General features: G+C 39.9%; 1 protein-coding gene across 3 annotated transcripts; it reads right to left on the bottom strand.

The window, feature by feature from the left end:
- Positions 1-1,443: 1,443 nt before the first annotated feature.
- On the bottom strand, positions 1,444-14,953 carry STEAP1 (STEAP family member 1). Of its 3 annotated transcripts, none has more exons than XM_058833619.1 (5): positions 14,320-14,953; positions 10,606-10,663; positions 9,250-9,762; positions 7,663-7,827; positions 1,444-6,119 (listed from the first exon to the last, which is right to left on the bottom strand). In XM_058833619.1, the coding sequence occupies exons 1-5, from the start codon at positions 14,706-14,708 to the stop codon at positions 5,862-5,864; spliced, it is 1,383 nt and encodes a 460-aa protein (XP_058689602.1). In that variant the 5' UTR covers positions 14,709-14,953; the 3' UTR covers positions 1,444-5,861. The 3 variants fall into 3 exon arrangements, with proteins under 3 accessions (XP_058689602.1, XP_058689604.1, XP_058689603.1); XM_058833621.1 differs by having other exon boundaries at positions 10,559-10,663; positions 14,320-14,804; XM_058833620.1 differs by lacking the exon at positions 1,444-6,119 and adding an exon at positions 7,356-7,478.
- Between the last annotated feature and the right edge of the window lie 1,149 nt (positions 14,954-16,102).

Raw genomic sequence — 16,102 nt, 5'->3', positions numbered from 1 at the left:
TCTGCAAGAACTAAATGATGATGATTTAATACTTGAAGTAGAATAGTGGTATCAGCACAAAGATAAAACTAAAGTTCTTAAGAATTTTCTGAATATAGTGTAATGCACCATCTAAGTCTGGTTTCAGTTGGTTCCTTATTTTGCATAAGTAATGTTTAAGAGTGCTTTAGTTTCATTGTGTCTTACGTGAGAGTTTTCCTTTGTTTAGCACAATGTACACTTTACCAGGAGATAAAACAGCAACCTCTGCTGTTATTTGAAACTAACTCAGTTTATATATATATATCATTATGAAAAGTGGAGCAATATCTATGTCTTGGTCCCCAAACTTCAGAAATGGTATGTCACTGACCCGCTTAAAACCTTGCTGGTGTTCATTTGTATCAGCAGATTTTGAACAGATTTCCCCAGAAATGCGTCAAATGGTATTTCAGGGTTGGAGAAATATTTGCAACTTAATAGGTTCTGCAGGTCAAACTCTACATGTACCTGGGCTCTTTGTATTTATTCATTCCATTTCCCAGCTCTGTGTGGATAATCAACCCTCCCATCCCCTCTGTTTCAAGGATTCACTTCAGTGTCTTCAGACTCTCCCACCAATCATTGTTGTCCTCCATTTACCCATCTCTCTTACTAAGGATTTCTATTCCCTCCTAACTTAATGATGCTCATTGATCTCAGTCAGTATCCTCCACCTACTTATTTTATCCTTTAACATCCATTGGGCTCCTTTACTCTTTCATAAGAAAATTTGGGTGCTTGCAATGTGTCCTTTCCTCTTTTTCACATATCTCCAGTTGTCCTGTTCGTTCTACTTCCATGTTGATGCCTCTGCATATCTTCATTGTCCCAGAATACACTTTGGTCATTAATTATCAGGGAATAAATAAAGATGTGAAAAAATTATGTGAATAAATGAAGATGTACAACGTCTATTGGAAATTAGAAGGGGGATTGCCATCATTATTTTAATTATGGGTGACATCTAACAATTGTTAGATTTCTAAACTAAAGTTGCAGAGATACTTGAGGAGCTCTGAAAGCAACTTGTTTTTTTCCAGTTCCAGCTTCCTGTTTATTTTCTTTTTAAGGATTTCCTGCTATATATTTAGAATATTATTGAATGAATGAGATGCACTGTTCAGAAGTTATTCTGGTACATGCACAGGTACAGGCAAGACAGAAGTGCCATTCATTTTTATATATGAGTCACTGGACTGAAAAAAATAAAGCAGAAACAATTAGAGGTGGATTATATGGCAATTCCTGTAAATCCAGCAATAAGATACTTCTCAGCATTCCAACTAATGGAGATACTCAGGTGGAAAATTCTTTTTCAGTTGAGTACATTCAACAATAAATTGTAAGCATGTATATAAAGACTGTACATGACTGCAAAGTACAAATTTGACCGTCCAGTTTAAAAATATCCACTTTTGCCTCACTTCTTTCCTGGTAGTAAGCCCAAAACCATGAAATTTAATGACCAAATATTTCTATCAGTAGCAACGGTAGTATTCTGCAAGTCCCACAGAGACTACACATATTTAACCAAGTCAAAGACAGCATATTTATCTCAGTAATATACTTTCATGCTATGAAGATGAAATATACATAAAAAGAAACAAAAAGTATGAAACAACTCAAACTTCTGTTGTATCATCTTTATTGAAAGAAGCTGTGGTATTTTTTATGTTTTTAGAGTTTGGTTTGTGAATTGGTTTTATGTATCTTCAGCTGAAAATCTCTGAAAACTTATGCCTACTTAATAAATTAGCCTCACTTCACCCATTCAAATGTTAAATTTAATCTACAGAAAAGTTCAAAACATTATGCAAAAACTGAACCCTGGTGCAATTGAATTAAATGAGACTTGTTTTAATAAAAGAAATAACAAGAAAATAAGTAATTTTGCCATCAGCGACAGAATATACTCATGGGATAATGAAACTCTGGCATTACTGAAAAAACACCAGTGGCAATGATCAGCCATGGCCAGACATTTACAGCAACTACAGCAGATTACATTCTTCAGAGGTGGATCCAGTGTGTTTTCAAAAATTGGTCTTTTTGTTTTGAACTATTCCTTTCATGCCATTTAAAGAAATTAAGTTTAAAAGAAATTATTTTGAATTTAAAAAATGGTTAAGGGACAGTACTAGAAACTATGGGTGTAGGAAAAAAGAGGAGATGTGAGATCATCATCTCTCCAAATGAAACCACACAGCCCACAGTCACGTAGAGGTCAGTTTTATACGGGTTTTGAGGACAATTTCTAGAACAGATTTTTGCCCACTGATTCATAGAAAATTAAGAACATGACAAAAAAGTGAAGCAAGGGAATATTCTTGCTACTGAAATAGGATGAAATAATGTAAGTTTCAACTTTTAGGAGCACTTGGAACCTTTCATTTAGGGCTGGTTTAAGTTAAACTGCCTGTTTATACTATTCCTCTTGCTGTTCTTCCTACTGACATATGTGCATGGCTGTCAGGTCAACCAGACACGAGTGGATCTGGCTGAATCATTCTCTCTGCATTACTTTTCAACTCTGATGAACCTCACATCTTTCAAGACTTCAGCACTGAGAGAACAGAGAAGAGTGGCCAAAGGGAGGGACTGCTTACAGTAAATGCTGCAGTCAACAGAAATTTGCATTACACAATAGCCAACACAGCCGTGGCTCCAGCTTCCTGAACAATGAACTATCACTTCTTGGTAAAAGTATTCTGGATGTGACCTCTCCAAATGAATTTGGCATAAAATTCCTCAGGCCCCTTTAGGATTTAGTATCTCCAAAGTTTCAATTCTGTGTCTCTCAAATACATTGGAGACATGTAACAACAGAAAAAAAGTACTTTTCAGGCCTTGTAGAGACATTTTAAAGCCACTGCCTCTAGAATGATGGATTCCTACACAAAAATATGCCCATAGATGCATTTCCTCAATGCCCTTGCTATTCTTGAACTTTTCTTGTTCTTTGATCAGTATTTCCAGGGATCTTGGGTATCCCTCCAAAGCCTTCTTTCCTTATCACAAAACCTCTGGATGTTATTATATACAGCTAAAGGTTCCATCAAGAAAAATGCAATTTCATTACACTATGAAAGTGTTCATTTTGCTTTTACATCTTTGTTTTCTTTCCTTTGGAGGTTCCAGGCTCCTCACTAGCATGAAGAAAATGGTTCCCCTTGACTGTTTATATCACCAGCTCTTCTAGAGTATAATGTGCCTTTTTACCCTTTGACATTGGATGTATATGACACAATGGCAGATACAGCATACATTGAAGCATTTAATGATGCACAGTTTTATAAAACTAATTAGTGTTATACAAATAAGTGCCTAAAATGTGCACACACATTCAATTAATGTATTACAATAATATATAGGCCTATTAATATACTGAATTTTGAAACAGGTACATAAACATAAATTAAAAGGTACATATGAATTTAGTTTCATCAGTATTGAACTAAATCATGTCTGCTACAAATGGAGAAAATAAATACTGTCAATGGCATTTTCTTCTTAGCCCTATATAGATCTCCCTCACTGTTGTATCTGAATGCCTAAAGAGCAAGTCATAGTATCATTTATGTTGAGTCCAACTATGAATCTAACACTGCCAAGCCTACCACTAGAACATGTCCCTAAGCACCACATCTACGTGTCTTTTAAATACCTCCAGGGATGGTGAGTCAACCACTTCCCTGTGCAGCCTGCAGACTGGGAAATGAGTTACTGATATGTAGTTGACAAAATACTTATAAAGTAGGGAAGAGACTCAATATGAAGTCTCAAGTGCTGGCTATAAGCATTCAGTGGTAGCTTCTAGAGAAAGGGCTAGATGTGACACAGAAAACTTGGCTCCCACTTGAAACAGTCAATAGGAAAAACATGCTTAAAGTTTGGATGTCATGTGATTTTTTTTAATAGCTTTTGTAGAATGTATGTAAATTTCATATTGTAGAAGACACTTCTGAGTTTGCCTCTGGGCAATGCTAGAGAGAAAAGTCTGAAGTGTGCTTAATGTCCCCAGCTGAATGATGAGTGTCAAAAGGTCAGTTTGGGTAGTATGTGATGATCTTGAAATTGATTTTCCCCTGTAATTTATGTTATCTATTCAAACCATATTAACTGGTTGAAATGAATGAAGTATGCTATCTTGCACTACCTTCTGTAACAAGTGCATAGAGCTTAAAATTAAAAAAGATTTATTTCATTCATAGAAATATAAATGCAAATGCATTGAGCACCATACTTTTCCTGCTCTGTAGAAACTTAGATTAACATTGCAGTCCATCTTCCTGTATTAAAGGGTATTGGCCTCTGCCATGTATTACTGGTTTGATACCTAATGCCACAGATTTCAATCTATATTATACAGGCCACCATGTCCCCAGGTACTTTCACAGTATTATATGTGCAAATTTAAAAAAGGCCAACTTTTAAGTTGCAATAATTGAATGTTAACAACCAGGAAAATACAAAATGTAATATCCCTGTAGCTATTTAATTTTTCTGTTATTTATGCTCCGTGTAAAAGTCCAGAAAGGGACAACAGATTCATTAGCACCATATATTACATATTTTTTTTAGGCATATGTTGTTTTCCTGTTTGTTTTAATACCAGAGCCATTACCAATTACAGTTCTCATTCAGAGGATTCCAGAAATAGGTGGCATCAACAGTCCATGTCCTACTCAACTTCTGCAGGCAGATTGGCAGAAATGTTGGGTGAAAATATTTACTACTGAATAACATATTTCGAAACTGATACTAACAAATTAATTATTCATTTACAACTTTCAGCCAGACCTATGCAATATAAGGAAAGTAGGATTTAAGGAGCATATTAAAGATATTAGGAATATTTCTGTAAAAGCAAATGCATTTGGAAACCATTTAACATGAGAATCTCACCAAATCAATAGCAAGATTCAAATGTCTATTTTTAATGTTTTCCTTCCAGTCACACAATTGTGCTAGCCCTAGAGTAAACAAAAAAACACATTTACCTGATGGAGTTATCCCACTGGAATAATTTGTGCAAATAAACTTTAGCACATGTCAAGGGCTGCAGGCTTAGGTCAAAAGCATGGAAAATTTCCAGCATCAGAAACAAAAGAATGTGTTCATGGAATAAAAAATGGGAAATGTTTTATCGTTTCAAGTAAACAGAGACACACCTAGTTCTCAATAAAACGGAGATCTGAGTCTAAAAATTCTTTTTTTAGACTGTGCCCAAGGCTCAGGAGATATTTACTTCATAAAGATCCCTGTAATTCTGCTTGCCCACTTGTGTACATTCAAAACCTGGCAGGAATACACAGTTTCTGTCTGGCTCATATGCCAAGGTCCCCATTCTGCAGAGTGAAACACAGGCTGCAGATGCTAAGAAGCAATGGGATGATATTCTAGTTTTTGTCCCATTATAATTCTGAGATTAAATGAAGATACATACATGGCTGTGTGAAGCAGAAAGCATTCCTGGGCTCTGTGGTGTAATAATTTTTTTAAATTCTGTGGTCATCTGGAGAAATTATTTATGTTTTTTTTACATACAAAAGAACTGGGATTGAGAAAATTAAACACTTGGATTTTAAAAGTAGTGAGGCAGAAGAAAAATCATGAAACACCAGAACACTGAATAAAGTATAAAATTAATGTTTTTGTTTTCTGTCCTTGAAAACAACAAAATTGCATCAAGTATACTCCTGAAGTCAAAAAGAAAAGTGAGAAAGAAACTCTAGAAAATAGAAAGAAACTATAGCAAATGTGAAAACAGAGCTCATGAGTGAAAATATCATGGCCTTGCGCATATTTACATACATAGACAGGAAATGTCCATATCTGATTTACAGTCTGGAAGTTATGCTAGTTCGATTGACTTGTGTCTTAGCTTCCCAACCACTTCTGATTTTTCTTATCTTCTTCCTAAAACATGGAAGGAGCAGTATGCATTTACAAAGCAGAACTACAATAGGAAGAAAAACTGCAACCATAAATGAAGGTGGCGTATACCAGATGAATTGGTTAGCATCAACCCACTTATTCCAAGCAAACACCAGTGCATGAACAGTGCATAGCAGCAGGGCTAAATATCCCATCTTGCTCTGAAAAGAGAAAGAAAATAGCAAGCTATTTAATTTTCTCAAATTGGCAAAAAAAGTACTCTGTTTAGCAAATACAGAAATCTGGATGGGCCTTGACCAACATGCTCAAGTCAAAGGAAAGCAACCATTGGCTTTCAACTAAAAGGTAAGAACTGTAAGCCAAGACTGCAACTGTAAAAGAAAACGGATGAGGCACATTTTTCAAGTATTGCTATGATACTTAGCTAAAATACAGAAGAGATTGCAGGTTATTCCTGAAATGTGCTCAATCCTGAATATCTCAATTTACAGATGCCATCTGTATACTAAATTACTTTAACTCTGTGATAAATTATTACGAGTTCAAAACCAGATACATTAAGGGATTAATTGATTACTTGCAAAGGAAAATTTTAAGCTAAATTAAAATCACACGCTCTGTTAAGTCTAGTACTGTGAAAAAAACACTGCCCAACTACAGGAAACTCAAGTCTTTCATTTCACTCAGTGATAAATTTGGCTTAGCTTGTCTACAAAATTCAGGAGTAAAGAAAATTTAATAGTAATTTTAAGTTTCTTGTCACTGAATAATCTTGTACTCATCAGTGAAGTTGAACGCTGTCTTTCCAACTGCTGAATGTACAGAACATGATTTTTAAGCAATAAGGTTATTTGTTTATCAAATAAGTCCAACACAGAAGTATTACTCTTCTTGGTTTACTCTTCACCATAGTCATCAATCTTTCAATAGTGAAAGTAGTCATGCCTTTGGAGACTTCCTCCTGACTTGTCCATATTCTCTGTACACTTATCTTACAAATTATGGACTTCATAGTGTGTAGAATATCAAATCAGGAATTGGTGATTATACACATCAGATCTGCTTTTAAAATATAAATCAAATCTTCAAATGCCAGGTACTTAATGAATTTTCAGATTTTGGTGTTTGAGGAGTTGATCCAGCACTTACTTAAGTCTAGTGTGACCATACTGATGTCAACAGAACCACCCTGATTGTTACTGCATATGATATAAGAGAATTGAGAGCAACACCCATATGCCTGGGTTAAGGAAAAAAGCACAGCTAGAGCAAACTCGAGACTGGCAGGATTTGATTATCCAGCATCTGTTCTAAGATGTCTTTTTCAGAATACACTGTGTCATATGGGAACAGCAATTGACTGGTTCAATGCCACCTGCCCCAAATTTGGCAGGACGTGGGACATTCCAGAGAGACAAGATACCTAGAAGATGACTTCAGCACCAGAGCTAAGAAAAGGTCTCAAAGGGACAACTGCTGCTGGTCACAAAGTCAGGAGGAGAAAAAAAAGTGGTATAGTTGTCTTCCCATTTTATACACTGAACACACAGCCTGTTCTCCTGACAAAAGAGTAAAGAAAAGAACATTTCTCACAAGTCAGTTAACAAAGAGTACGGAACAAACTTTTCGATTGGTTTCACTAACTCTGTGCTTCATATTTCTAACTCCTAATGGTCTTAGCTGATAACACACAGTTCTACAAATGGGACTACATTACTGTGCAGTAATGACATTCATGCACACCTGAATGTAGTGGAACTCTCTCCAGGTCAAAGAGTGACTGACAGATGGAATTGATGTTATTGCCAACAGGGCCAGCAAAGCAAGTCCCAGAATTCCTAGAGACACATAAATCTCCATTCTCCAAACATCATGTTCAATCCAGGCATTTTCTTTTTTTTGTTTGACCTGCCAAAAGAACACCATAAAAATTACAGACTGGAATATTTGGCTGTTTGTGTTAAATATAATTTCACTATTTTCACCATAACATTAATGAAATAAGCAAAGAAAAACAGTATTTTGGTTTGAGTATATTTGAATAAAACTGCTATTTACTTCTGATGACAAAGTCCTCACTAGTATCTGTACAGCAAAGGTGAGCTTCTAGAGGGAAGAATTTAGACTTCATCAGTGTCATGGCCCAGGAGAGCCTGATTCTGAGGCCTCTTAAACCTGCCTTCACAGCAAGGATAAACCTTGGTTTTGACAAGGAAAAAAACCCACCTATGGCTAAATACCGTTTCAGAGAGATTATAACAACAAGAAATATATTAAAAGCACTACTTCAGGGAAGTAATTCAGCAGGCCTGCTTAATAAAAATATCCTGCTGGGGTAGTTGTTTACCTCTGTTTTTTTTAAAAAACCCAAAACTTGGTACATTTGTCACTTTAATAAACTGGTGTCAAAGCTTCTCTTATTTACAACTACTTGCAATAGCACTGATCCTGCTAGTGATCATCATGGCAGAATATGCCCCAAATATGATCATTTCTACATCTTGAAGACTGGAATCTCAAGGAAATTTCTAGTAATCCATTCAAGTCAGATTACAAGTAAGGCTGATTTCAGAGTTTTGAACAGGTAATTTGACTGTTTACAAGAATCTTAAGATCTACTGTCAGCATCATATTGTGCTTTTAATAATTTTTAATAATAAAGACTTTAGGGATAATAAAAACATACATTTTCCATCTATACTTTATATTGGAATATTCCTAATACTGCATTACTTACGGCACCCAAAGAAACAGGTGAGCACTAAGAACTCTGGTCACAGAGGACATTGGAGGGCTTTGCATGCTCCATTGGAATTGGAGCTCCAACTCTCCATTGCCCATGAGTTAGAAGCATCACTGAAATCCTATATTTAGTTTGTGCAAATACAGATTACCGTTATTTAGCTCATCCCTCCTTCACTGCTGGCTGATTCAGTTTCCAAAGGTGTCTAAAAATGTTGTGTTCAGCGCTCAGCTTGTTTCTAGATTTCACTGGTCCAGAGAAGATTAAGCTACACTAAACTAATAGTGTGTCAAAGACTTAAATGTTCCTCTGATATACAATTCTGTGCATTTTACAGGTGGAAAACAAAAATCCCAAATTAAGAAAAGGACTTGTTTAATATACATTGGCACAGCTGTGATGACTCTTGACTCTCTATTACATGCTTTCGCAACTAGGTCCTGCCCGATACCTCAACAGTGCTCTCTGTGAATGTACTTGAAAATCAAAGGCAATGAAAATGGCTTTCCTCCATCCAGATTTGCTTGAATGACCAAACCAAGGATTTTCTGAATACAGAAGGGTTGGTGTTTGCGTGCTTATCGTACCTGCTGGAATGCCCAGTTCAGTAGCTTGTATCTGTATGATCTTCTCATTGGATAGCACAGGCTATAGCAGGCGTGCAGTGTAGCAAAGAAGAAACTGAGAAGTCCAAATTGTTTCCTTGATAACATCCATCTATCCAGCCACTGTGGAAACCTTTTATACTTGGTGCCAAAGTACAGCTGGAAACCAGCAGCTAATATTCCTGGTAAATATACTAGTGCTAAAAGGGTAATTGAAGTCACTGGTAAAACTTTGTTTATGACAAGGATTGGAATTTTATAGAAAACGTTTTCCTTTCTGGTTATAAAAGGATATATGACATCTCTCATGGATGTGTAAATAAATGTTAATAATGAGATCACAGATGCTATCTTCATTGGCAAGTGCCACTTAGGGAACAGATCCTGCTTGCAGTGCTGTTCTGAAGAGTGTTCAAATTCACCAAAATGGTGTGCTTGATGTAAATCAAAAAGTGCAGCTGCTTCTGATGGATTGGCAACCTGCATATCCACATTCTGGAAGGGACAGAAAGGAAGTACAAAGTGAGTTCAAGAGAAGATTAAAAACTTCGGTAGTGACAGTATTTGCCATCATGACTTTTACGACTTACTACAGTGAAACCATATACAAAACATATACACTATTAAAGACAAGGTAACTTGGAAACATAACATTTCAAACAGCATAGTCAGCACTTGAATAAGGCACTTGGAGCATAGATTTCCCATTCTTCATTATCTGCAGTGACTTTAAAATAGATTTTCATTCCAAGAAGATAACTACACTGCAAGGAAGGAAGGATTACATTATGTGAAGCATCATTTCAGCTCATTATATAAGTTATAGATTTCAAATGTCAAATTTCAGCTATAGACTTAATGATATAGCCAAAATACCATGCACAAGAAAGGATTAAAGGATTTTTTTTCTGGACTTTTTTTGTGTGATGTGGAAAACTTCCTGAGTGCAATGTTGCTATCATGAAGACTCCCCCAAAGATAAATTTTATATTCATGTATAAAAATCCCAAGTTATTTCTGTGGAGTTTTGCTCATCTGGTAAGATACAATTAGCAGTTACCCTCATGTAGTTTTTAGCTGCACCAAACTTTGTTTATTTTTCATCATGGACTATGATTAAATTGAATGAGATGTTCTTTATCTTTTTATATCTTCATGTCAATATTGTGATAACACTTCAGAAATATTCATGATATGCCAGTGTGATGGTAACACCATCTCTGGACAAAATTGAATCAAGGATTGCAATATTCTATGTGACATATGAGCTTCTTTTTCACAGAAACATTACCAAGTAGTTAAGATTTCCTGTATTTCTTCTTGGCATGATGTTCTGACCTGTATTCTGATCAATGGTACAATCACCACCTTCCCTCTTCTCCATTGTGGAAACTCCCTGCAAAACAAACACAGGATGTGAAACAGGTTTTGAAACACCATACTGGAACTTTGAGGCCTATTTTCCCTCAAATTGTTTTCTTCCTTGTCCTCCACACATTTGCTGGAGAAGGTACAGTCAACTAGGGAAAGGAAAGTCTGTCCTGTGAGAATGGAAAAAAGCTCAGCTTATTTTCTGGGTAAAGAAGAGACTAAGAGAGAGCACAAATCAACAGAATAAAATTACTAGTGAAAAATAATATTTAAGCCTAATATCTCTGTCATCAGAGGAATTAATGCATTAATTCAAGTTTTTAAATGACAAAAAATTAGTTTGAAACAGCTTGCAGGAAAAAAACTTGTAAAATGTTGTGAAGAAGGACCTTAAGTTCATGAGACTTGCTGATGCAAGAAGCCCATGGAGATGTGTTGTTTCTAATATATTTTAGGGTTTAGGACTGGTCTACCTGACAGCCATTCTGAGGCTTTAGAGGTGTATTCTCCCTTAAAGATTGCCAAGAAACTGGAGCTTCACTCATGCTGTTCCCAGGTATTTTGGCAATACTCATCACCACAAGTAGCATCAGAAATGGTTCTAAGCTATTAGGGATGACAAAAAATCAGATGGCAGAAAAAGAAGAAAAAAGGAAGAGAATTGATAAACTGAAAGAGATTTTTCTGAAAATCCTAGGATACTAGGAAAGACAGTATTTTGAAGAGCATAAAATCAGGGCCTGCAAGGACCTTGCAACAAGGACTTCCCAGGTGTACATCACACTGTTGCCCACTGCAGGAGAGGCACTGGCACCATGCTACTGGAAGCTCAGAGTGACGTACCACAGAGTGACTTTCTGTGACAACCTTTGAGAAAATTACTAGGTGGCTCTTCCATGTACTTTTCTACTGAACAGCTGAATTGCTAGATATTAACTGTTTTTCTAACTACTGACTATTTTATATCCATAAATCTTTTGGGAAATTATATGGAGAAATCACACTTTTGACAATTTTCCTTCTTTTGCTGTCTCTGGTTCCTTCAGTGGATTAGTCTTACAGTCCTTTAATGTCTGTTATGAGGGTTTGCTCTCTGCCAGGCCACCAGGCACTGAATGAAGCTGAAGTATTCTTTTTTTGAAGTATTCTTTTCCTTAGTATTTCTCTTCGGATTTTTCCCTCCTAGTAGTCAGCTCTCCCTTTGAGCATAACCTTTCAGACAAGTGTTGCAGAGGAGGGTCAACAAGAGTTCTGTCTGAAGGTCAGGCTGTTAACCCTTTTGTACACCAACTAATAGTGTAGGAAAAGGTTATCCTTTGTATATCCTGCACACAAGAAAGCATGCACTGATGAAGGCACACTTCTGTTATCTTCCCCCCATTCCTAGAGTTAGTCCTGGTGATTTTAACAAAAGTTTTGGGGTATCACATATTTTCATAAAGCCTCAGATTTTAGAATTTCTACTTCTACATGTTTCAATATACATAATCTCTAGCTGTTACAATTCAAAGAATAGTTTACAAATAGAACTTAGTAGGGTGAACTTACCTGTAAAAAACCCAATAACAAATACAGTGTACACATCTATTTTTAAGGAACTCATAATATGAAGGGCAGTCACTGTTTTTGAGGCCTACCTTCTGGCTACCACACTGTCTTAGAGGTCCAAAAGCATAATTTAAGTTGGGAACCACTGTATGGAAAAGCCTGATTCATCCAGTTCTTGTGATCCTATCACTTCATTCAGAAACTTTAGAAACAAAGAGTCCGTTATTAGTTTCCAGTTAAAGGTTCGTATTGATGAGGATGTAATAAATGATATCATGATGTGAACAAAACCCATGAGCTAGAATGCCAGCTGCTGATCCTAAAAGCTGATTTATTGGTTCTTTTGGGTTACGGTGTTTAATACAACGTTAAATACAGCATTAAAAGGTTTATGCAGCAGAAAACAAGACAGAAAGAAAAAAGAAAGTGTGTGCAAATGAATGAACATGTTCATCCAGGGAACTATGGGTTTCAGCCATGTGACTGCCTGCAAGGAAACTCAGGTATCATAGCATCATATTCCACTTGGCTTCTGTAAGAGACGGTCTGAAGTTTCCCTCATTTGCCTCATGACCATCGCAAGAACAGAGACTAAGACCCTGAAGACCCCAAGGGACTTGGTACAGGGGTTCTGACCCGGTTGAGGTGGATGCTTGCCAAGTGATTCTTTGCAGGTGTGCTTGCTGCGCTGCCACGGCACGCTGCCTTCGTTCCTGCTGGTGAGCAGGGACTCGTGAAGAGCGGCCTGTTCTGTACCTTACACCTGCTTCCCAGAGCAACAGGTCTCATCACAATAGCCAATGGATTTCCCCACCTCTTGGCCAACTGCCCCTCGCTTTGAAACAGACTGTAAAAGTGATTTTCTAAGTTACCTTCTGAGAGAGATCTCCCCATGGAAGAAGACACCGGCAACCCTGTCTCATCCATTGGTAGCTATAACCCCACCTTCTTTTCTTTCTACTTTGTCTACTTATCCCCCTCTCTCTTTCTCTCCCTCTCATCTATCACATAACCCCTGTTGTTGGCACTAAAATAAAGGTGCATTGCTGTTGTGATTTAAACTGAAATTCCTTGGAGCCCTTTTTGCACTCTGAGATCAAACGAACCTCTCAAGACTCCCGCTTGTGTTAGTGGATCGTGACAGCTTCTGATATCAGTTAACACGAAATTATTTCCCAGTAACAAAGCACAGTAATAGCCTTTGAAAACTCTAAAAGAGCACCTACAATTCACTACTCAGTGTCTTATAAATTGCCAGAAAGAAGTCATGTAGACTATGTCTTTTTAGAATACATCTGAAGAAAAATTAGGAGTCCTGCAAGAGACAGAGTTAGTCACCTAACTCAAGCTGTTATGAAAGAAAACATTAATGTCCATCCTCAGTGTACATCCCTTCTGCTCTGGGCGGCAGCTGTCAACAAGGGAGGCAGGCATCCTGCTGCAGAAAGCCAAGTTTCCAGCGCTGTGAATACACGGCACTGAATTTTGTACCGAGACAGCACGCTCATTGTAACGCTGAGCCATCAGGGATCCGCATCGTGCGGACATTATCCCGGGCAAACATCATCCCAAGTCACTGGGAAGTTTTCCTGAGTAAGGGGTTTCAGGGCTGGCTCCACGTAAAAAGCAAAATGGGTAAAATAAACACGTTATGATAATAACGAGGAGGTGATGGAAGAGAGGCGCGGGACAGTGCCTGCACCTCTCTCTCGGCACTATCGGAAAATTACAGCACGAAACTGCTGGGCAAAAGTGTCTCGTTTTCCAAGTGCCCGCTGCATCGTGCAGGACGCTGTAGGCACTCGGCACGCGAGCTCATAACTTTCCCCGCTCTTCAAAAATTCTGCTGAGCTCGGTGGAAAACCGAATGCAAGCCCAAAGGGTGGCAGCCGGAGAGCGTCGCTCGGCGTTCCTCCTCGGCCAGAACGAACTCGGGGCACCTCCCTTCAGGGAGCCCGAGCCCACCGAGGGTTCCCGGCCCGGCCCGGCCCGGCCCAGCCCAGCCCGGCCCGGCCGCGTGGCGGGCGGGGCCCGAGTCGGAACCCGCCGCAGCCCGGCCGGGCGGGCGCACATGGACACCTTCCCGGCGGCTCTGGGCGCGACCGGCCCCCGCCCGCCCCCGGGCTCACTCACCTCGGCCCGGACGCCCGGCCTCTCCTTCCCGCCGCAGGTCCCGCCGCGGGGGACGGCAGCCCCGGCTCGGCTCTGTCCGCGGGGGGCAGCGCCCGGCGCCGCCGCTCGCAGGGAAACGCGGCCTCGGGACAGCAGCCGAGCGCCTGCCGGTCTCTGAGGAGAGAGGCGGTGGGGCCCGGCCGCAGCCTCCACCTCCCCTCCCAGCCCCGCCTTCCGCACCCATCCCGCTCCCCTCTGCCCGGCGGGAGCGAGCAGCAGTGCCGTGCCCCGTCCCGAGCAGCGCAGGGCGGCGGGACGGCGCGGCCTCGGGGACTCCCCTCCGACAGCGGCCGGCCCAAAGAGTGCCCGGCCGTGGATCTGCTGGGCCCTCGGCCGGACAAAGGGCGCATTCACCTGCTCCCTCCCCGCCCCGCCGCAGGCAGGAGCAGGCGCCGCCGCAGAGGTGCGCTTCTCCCCCGGCGCCCCTCGCCTCCACCGGCAGGAGCTCTGCCGGCAGCCCCGCCGCTTGTGACGGGCACTGTGGGGTCACGACGCGCTCCGGGCCCGCCAGCGGCCCCGGGCCCTTCGGATCCCGGGAACCCTTCTGCTCTCCTTGCAGTCCGTTCTCGCTTCCCTGCCGGTTCCTCCAAACGTGTCACTCTCCTAACCTGACAAAATGCCCTATTTATCCCTGTTTCTCATAAAAGCAGTCCTCACTTCTTTTTTTCCCCCTAAAATACCATGACCCTGTAATTATTTTTTTTTTTTTTTTTTTAACCTGTGTTGGCGATTTTGAAAAGGCAACTGTCTCCTGAAGTTTTAGTCACACGGTAGTGTGAACTATCATTATCTTGTGAAATCTCTGTTGTAGTGCATATTTTGACATCTAGTGGGTTCCTGGCGTTGAAGAACGTGTCAGGAATGTTCTCATGCAGAGCTCATTGTATCCTCTTCAGGATGTCTTCACAGAAATGATGCCAAGTTCCATGTCTTTGTACCTTGGGAGGGCTGTAGATTGTTTTTCTCCTTTTCAGTGGATGCTAAATGGACGTAGACTCCAGCTGAATGCTACATCTGGAAGAAACGAGGAGACTGCCTTGGAAGGAATAGAAGACAGAATAATTGTATCTCCTGTGTTAAAACCTTGACTTTTAAACTTTTTTAGTTCCTTTCATTAGCATGTTTTTCTGTGCTTTGCATAAAGGCTATTTCCCACGTGTTTTCCATTAGTTCCTTTTTTTTGCAATGGATGCTAACTTTGATATGCTCTCACTTTGTGCAAGTGCCATTTGATTTCCCTCCCTGCTCCTTTTTTTGCACGGTCGGTTTGGGATTTTCCCTGTTCCCATCAGCAGGGTGACGCCTGGCGGTGGGAGCGCAGGGGAGGAGGTTGCCTGTGGCAAGGTGTGCCGGGCGGTTCCAAACCCCGGCTAAGGAAACTTTGCAGTCCAGAGGGCTAAAAGCATGTTCCTAGTGAACTCCTTGGCAAAGCAGTCTTCAGAAGCCCTGGGGTAAGCTAGTGTTATGGGAAGTACATTTATACAACATAGCTCAAGATGCTGAGAGAGTCCAGCACATATCCTGTCTTAAGAGAAGAATATACTGTCTTAAGGATAGAATATCCTTAAGGTAATCCTTAGCCTTTTCATAAAACACACAAGAGCTCAGCTCCTGCCTACGCATTCTCAGAAGATGAGACGAAAAGCCAGCCAAAGTGTGAACCTGGCTATTAAATAAGTACCTGGTAAGCTGTTTTGCACAGATGCTTTTAGGAATCTCTGGACAAGCAATCCCCTCTCTAGTC

The sequence above is a fragment of the Poecile atricapillus genome, chromosome 2, assembly GCF_030490865.1.
Source record: "Poecile atricapillus isolate bPoeAtr1 chromosome 2, bPoeAtr1.hap1, whole genome shotgun sequence".
NCBI lineage: Eukaryota > Metazoa > Chordata > Aves > Passeriformes > Paridae > Poecile > Poecile atricapillus.
This window is presented reverse-complemented; position numbering and strand designations above follow the sequence as displayed.